The sequence below is a fragment of the Leucoraja erinacea genome, unplaced genomic scaffold (assembly GCF_028641065.1).
Source record: "Leucoraja erinacea ecotype New England unplaced genomic scaffold, Leri_hhj_1 Leri_711S, whole genome shotgun sequence".
Classification (NCBI taxonomy): domain Eukaryota; kingdom Metazoa; phylum Chordata; class Chondrichthyes; order Rajiformes; family Rajidae; genus Leucoraja; species Leucoraja erinaceus.
The window spans coordinates 491-6,479 of record NW_026576632.1 but is presented as its reverse complement, the minus strand read 5'-3'; the positions used below and the strand labels follow the sequence as shown (position 1 = coordinate 6,479).

The 5,989-nt window shown below is 50.1% G+C and overlaps 1 protein-coding gene across 1 annotated transcript; it reads right to left on the bottom strand.

Annotated features, from left to right (window-relative positions):
• Positions 1-2,214: 2,214 nt before the first annotated feature.
• LOC129694569 (zinc finger protein 271-like) lies at positions 2,215-5,425 on the bottom strand. Its single transcript, XM_055631297.1, has one exon. It carries the CDS (start codon positions 5,387-5,389, stop codon positions 3,665-3,667), a length of 1,725 nt encoding a protein of 574 aa, XP_055487272.1. The 5' UTR covers positions 5,390-5,425; the 3' UTR covers positions 2,215-3,664.
• Between the last annotated feature and the right edge of the window lie 564 nt (positions 5,426-5,989).

Genomic DNA, 5,989 nt, shown 5'->3' with positions numbered 1-5,989 from the left:
AATATTGAATTGCTAAACTTGCTATTCTGTTGTACTACTTACAGCTGCAAGAACGTGTAGCAATCAATAAAGGGCTATTCTTCTGCAGTTGTATAGGGCTCTGGTGAGACCACATCTGGAGTATCGTGCACAGTTTTGGTCTCCTAATTTGAGGAAGGACATCCTTGTGATTGAGGCAGTGCAGTGTAGGTTCACGAGATTGATCCCTGGGATGGCGGGACTGTCATATGAGGAAAGATTGAAAAGACTAGGCTTGTATTCACTGGAGTTTAGAAGGATGAGGGGGATCTTATAGAAACATAAAATTATAAAAGGAGTGGACAAGCTAAATGCAGGAAAAATGTTACCAATGTTGGGCGAGTCCAGAACCAGGGGCCACAGTCTTAGAATAAAGGGGAGGTCATTTAAGACTGAGGTGAGAAAAAACGTTTTCACCCAGAGTTGTGAATTTGGGGAATTCCCTGCCACAGAGGGCAGTGGAGGCCAAATCGCTGGATGGATTTAAGATAGTTAGATAAAGCTCTAGGGGCTAGTGGAGTCAAGGGATATGGGGAGAAGGCAGGCACAGGTTATTGATAGGGGACGATCAGCCATGATCACAATAAATGGCGGTGCTGGCTCGAAGGGCCGAATGGCCTCCTCCTGCACCTATTTTCTATGTTTCTATAGGTGTATTGCGAGTTTATGTACAGCAGTGGTTCCCAACGTGGGGCGTACGCCCCACAGTGGTTCAATTTGATTTTTAAGGGGGGCAATTTCCACCTAATGTTTTTTTCTTTTTTTTTTTTTTACAATTTTTTAGTAATTTCTTGCTCAGAACTTTAACTGTCTTTTGTTTATTTCATTTTTCTTTTTCATGGATGCCATGTTCTTTTGAAGCTTGTTTAAACCAAGGTATTGGCGTTTTAAGCTTCTTCAGCTGAAACAGAGTTCACTTTTTAAATGATAAGAATTATATATCACCACATGGGGGGGGGGGGGCATCAGGATTTTAGAGGTGATTAGGTGGGGCATGGCCAAAAAAAGGTTGGGACCACTGATGTACAGGGACATTTCTATCCATGCACTGTATACTTGTATTTATATTTATGCATTTCAATGTGTATGTTATGTTTTATCCTTTGGCAATATAACAATGTATTTTATCATGCCAATAACGTTTTTTAAATTGAAATTGAATTGAGACAGAGACAGACAGACAGAGAGGGAGAGTGAGAGACAGAGAGAGAAACAGAAAGAGAGACAGAGTAAGAGACAGAGAGAGAGAGAGACAGAGAGAGAAAGGCAGAGAGAGAAAGCGACAGTGACAGAGAGAGAGAAAAAGTGAGTGAGAGAGAAAGAGACAGGCAGAAAGAGAGTGACGCAGAGAGAGACAGAGAATGATACAGAGAGAGGGACAGATACAGAGGGTGAGTGAGATAGAGACAGTGAGATAAAGAGAGAGAGAGAGACGGACAGACAGAGAGAAACGGAAATAGAGAGAGTGAGAAAGAGAACGAGAGACAGAGAGAGAGATGGGGACCAAGAGAGAAGGAAAGAGAGAGACAGAGCGAGATAGAGAAAGAGAGAGATAGAGACAGAGATTGAGTGAGGCAGAGAGACAGATACAGAGGGCGACAGAGAGAGAGAGAGAGAGAGAGAGAGAGAGAGAGAGACAGGCAGACAGACAGAGAGAGGCAGGGACAGAGAGAGAGAGGCAGAGACAGACAGAGAGAGAGAGAGAGAGAGACAGACAGAGAGGCAGAGACGGATACAGAGAGAGCGACAGTGAGAGAGACAGAAACAGAAAGAGAGGAGAGGCAGAGACAGATAGAGAGACAGAGAGAGGCAGGGACAGACAGGGAGTGAGAGAGCGAGTGAGAGAGAGACACACAGAGAGAGTGAGAAAGAGACAGACAGGGAGAGAAAAAGAGAGACAGAGAAAGCGAGAGCAACAGAAAGAGAGAGGCAGAGAGAGAGAGAGAGAGAGAGAAAGAGACAGACAGAGAGAGAAATGAAGAGACAGTGAGAGAATAAATAATTATCATGGCATCTGTGTCAGTAGCTGCCTAGGGAAGTTATTCTGCAGTATCATAAATAACAGAATGCAGGATTTCCTTAACAAATACAACATTCTCAGTAAAAACCAAATTGGCTTCCTCCCAAAACACCGTACCACTGACCACATTTATACCCTCCACACTCTCATTGAAAAACATGTACACCAAGCAAAAATTGGGAAAATATTTGCCTGTTTTATTGACTTTGAGAAAGCATTTGACTCCATTTGGCATGAAGGGCTCTATTACAAACACCTCTGTTGTGGTATAGGTATAAGGTATATGACCTTATCAAATCAATGTATCTGAATAATAAATGTGGCATTAAAATTGGGGACAAACGTACTTATCTCTTCGCCCAGAGAAGAGGTGTCCGACAAGGCTGCAATCTGAGCCCGACACTGTTTAATGTATATATCAACAATTTGGCAGTAAAGTTGGACCAGAGCACAGCGCCGGGCCTCTGTCTTCTGGACGGAGAGGTTAAATCCCTGTTTTATGCGGATTACTTGGTTCTGCTGTCGCCCACTGAACAGGGGCTGCAGCAACAGTTGGACCTACTTGATGAGTACTGCCAAAATTGGGCCCTGGCAGTAAATCTAAAGAAAACCAACATCATGATTTTTCAGAAAAGACCCAGATGTCAGGAAGATAAATACAAATTTACTCTCAATGGTATTGTTATCGAACACACTATGAGCTATACTTACCTTGGTCTAACTGTTGCAGCATCAGGGAGCTTCAATATGACAGTGAATGCACTAAAAGAGAAAGCTCGAAGAGCTCTGTATGCAATAAAAAGAAGATTCTACAACATACAAATTCCAATTAAAATCTGGCTTAAAATATTTGACTGTAATCCAGCCTATTTTGCTTTATGGTAGTGAAGTATGGGGTCACCATAGTTATAGTGTTACTGCAGCTCCACCACTGCGATGGGAAGCAACTCGCTCCCCCCATATTCTAGAAGGGTTGCATCACGTGTTTCATTTCTCTGCTTTACAAAGTCCTGCAAACTCAGCTTGAGACATCACATTGCATCTTGCACCTGTTTGTAACAACAGTCACATGGTTTATCTTTAACGTGACCACGGGATCTCTGTATCTGAAGTTGGTCTCGGACAGAATATGTTTTGAGATAGACTCCGTCCACTGAAGGCAAGGTGAACTATGTGGGACATGTTTTCAGTAGCAGCGTCAGATAAGTAGTGTGAAAGCTCAGAGTGTAGCACAGTTTGTTTTGACTCGCTGGTGCTGGAGCACTTCCAGAAATGGTCTATGCGTTTGCAACCATGGCAAATCTTTCCAAAAGCCAGTGATTTCTCCTGTTTACCAATGTGAGAGCTTCCACAATTGTTGCAATTGTTAATAAATCTGAACCCAAACCCGCCAGTGCCTACCTATCCACGTGGCGGTGTGCCAGCATGCTGGAGGAGCGGAAAAAGACCTTGGCACAGACCGGGCAGGTGAAGGGGTGCTGGTCGGTGTGGACTCGCCAGTGCTCCAGCAGGTGGTGAATGCGGATGAAACTCTTATCACAGGACGGGCAGGGGAAGGGACACTCACCGCTGTGGGTACTCCGGTACTGCTACAGGCTGGACATGTGGGTGAAACCCTTGACACACTCAGCGCACACAAAGGGTCTCTCTCCGGTGTGTACCCGCTAGTGCTCCCGCAGCCCCCCTGCGCTCTTGAAACTCTTGCCGCAGTGGGAGCTGCAGCTCGCCGGCATGGGCCCGCCGGTGCTGCCGCAACCCCCGCGAGCTGTCAAACGCCTCACCGCAGTATGGGCAGATGTAGGGCTGGCCACTGGTATGCACGCTCTGGTGAGACAGGGCGTGGGAGGCCATGGTAAAGCGCTCTCCACACACCGGGTTGGGGACAGGACGGTCGCCGGTGTGGGTGTGCTGGTGGGACATCAGCCTGGAGGAGCAGGAGAAGTCCTTGCCGCACTGGGCGCAGGTGTAGGGACGCTCGCCGGTGTGGATGCGCTGGTGCACCAGCAGGTCACTGGACTGGGTGAAGCCCTTGCCGCACTGGGCGCAGGTGTAGGGGCGCTCGCCGGTGTGGATGCGCTGGTGCACCAGCAGGTCACTGGACTGGGTGAAGCCCTTGCCGCACTGGGCGCAGGTGTAGGGACGCTCGCCGGTGTGGATGCGCTGGTGCACCAGCAGGCTGCTGGACTGGGTGAAGCCCTTGCCGCAGTCGCTGCAGGTGTAGGGACGCTCGCTGGTGTGGATGCGCTGGTGCACCAGCAAGTCACTGGAGTGACTGAAGCCCTTGCCGCACTGGAGGCAGGTGTAAGGGCGCTCGCCGGTGTGGGTGCGCTGGTGCTTCAGCAGGTTGCTGGAGTGGGTGAAGCCCTTGCCGCACTGGGAGCAGGTGTAGGGACGCTCGCCGGTGTGGGTGCGCTGGTGCACCAGCAGGTAGGTGGAGCGGGTGAAGCCCTTGCCGCACTGGGCACAGGTGTAGGGACGCTCGCCGGTGTGGATGCGCTGGTGCTCCAGCAGGTTGCTGGACTGGGTGAAGCCCTTGCCGCACTGGGCGCAGATGTAGGGGCGCTCGCCGGTGTGGGTGCGCTGGTGCTTCAGCAGGTTGCTGGACTGGGTGAAGCCCTTGCCGCACTGGGCGCAGGTGTAGGGGCGCTCGCCGGTGTGGGTGCGCTGGTGCACCAGCAGGTTGCTGGAGCGGGTGAAGCCCTTGCCGCAGTCGCTGCAGGTGTAGGGCCGCTCCCCGGTGTGCATGCGCCTGTGCACCTTCAGGTCCTTGGATGACTTGAAGCCTTTGCCGCAGTCGCTGCAGGTGAAGGGCCGCTCCCCGGTGTGGGTGCGCCGGTGCATCAGAAGGCTGTGGGACTGGGTGAAGCCCTTGCCGCAGTCGCTGCAGGTGTAGGGCCGCTCCCCGGTGTGCCGGCGTCTGTGCACCTTCAGGTCTGTCGATGACTTGAAGCCTTTGCCGCAGTCGGAGCAGGTGAAGGGCCGCTCATTGCTGTGCACCCGCCGGTGCACCTGCAGCCCCGACAACCGGGTAAAGCTCTTGCCGCAGGTGGAGCAGCCATAGGACTTCTCGCCCGTGTGCACCCGTCGGTGCATCTTCAGGACCTGCGCAGTCTTGAAGCTCTTGTTGCAGTCGGAGCAGGTGAACGGCCTCTCGCCTGTGTGCACGCGGTTGTGCTGCACCAGTTTGTCATAGCGGGCAAAGTTCTTGCCGCACTCCGAGCAGTCGAAGGGCCGTTCTCCCGTGTGCACCCTCCGGTGGGTCTCCAGCTGGCTCGGGCTCAGCCAGGCCTTGCCACACACGTCACACTCATAACGCTTCTCCTTGTTGTGCCCCGCCATGTGGTCCTCCATCGAAGCCCACCTCGTAACTGCAGTACAACAGAAGGGCAAGTTTAGCAATTCAATATTAATTTCTTAGAGAGAGACAGGGAGAGGTAGACAGACAGGGAGAGAGATAGAGAATATGCGGCCACTGTTTGACAGATGAGGTTGAAACAGAGGTGCACTTCCTCCTAAAATGCAAAAAAATTGACAAAACAAGGAAAACATACACTGAAGAAGTATGAAGAAGGGTTTTGGCCCGAAACGTCACCTATTTCCTTCGCTCCATAGATGCTGCTGCACCCGCTGAGTTTCTCCAGCATTTTTGTGTACCTTTGACAAACTCAGTCTGGCAACCCCTGATTTTAAAGAACTAGATGATGCATCAAAACTAAGAATAATCCTTGATGAAGGAAATACGGCACATCTTGGTGCACAATACGTAACAGCATGCCATAATCTGAGAGACGGTGAATGACCAACATGCACATATGTACGCACATAATAATTGACATTAACTTGCTCAACTTGCTATTGTGTTGTACTGCTTACAGCTGCAAGAACGTGTAGCAATCAATAAAGAGCGAGTTTATGTACAGGGACATATCTATCCATGCACTGTATACTTGT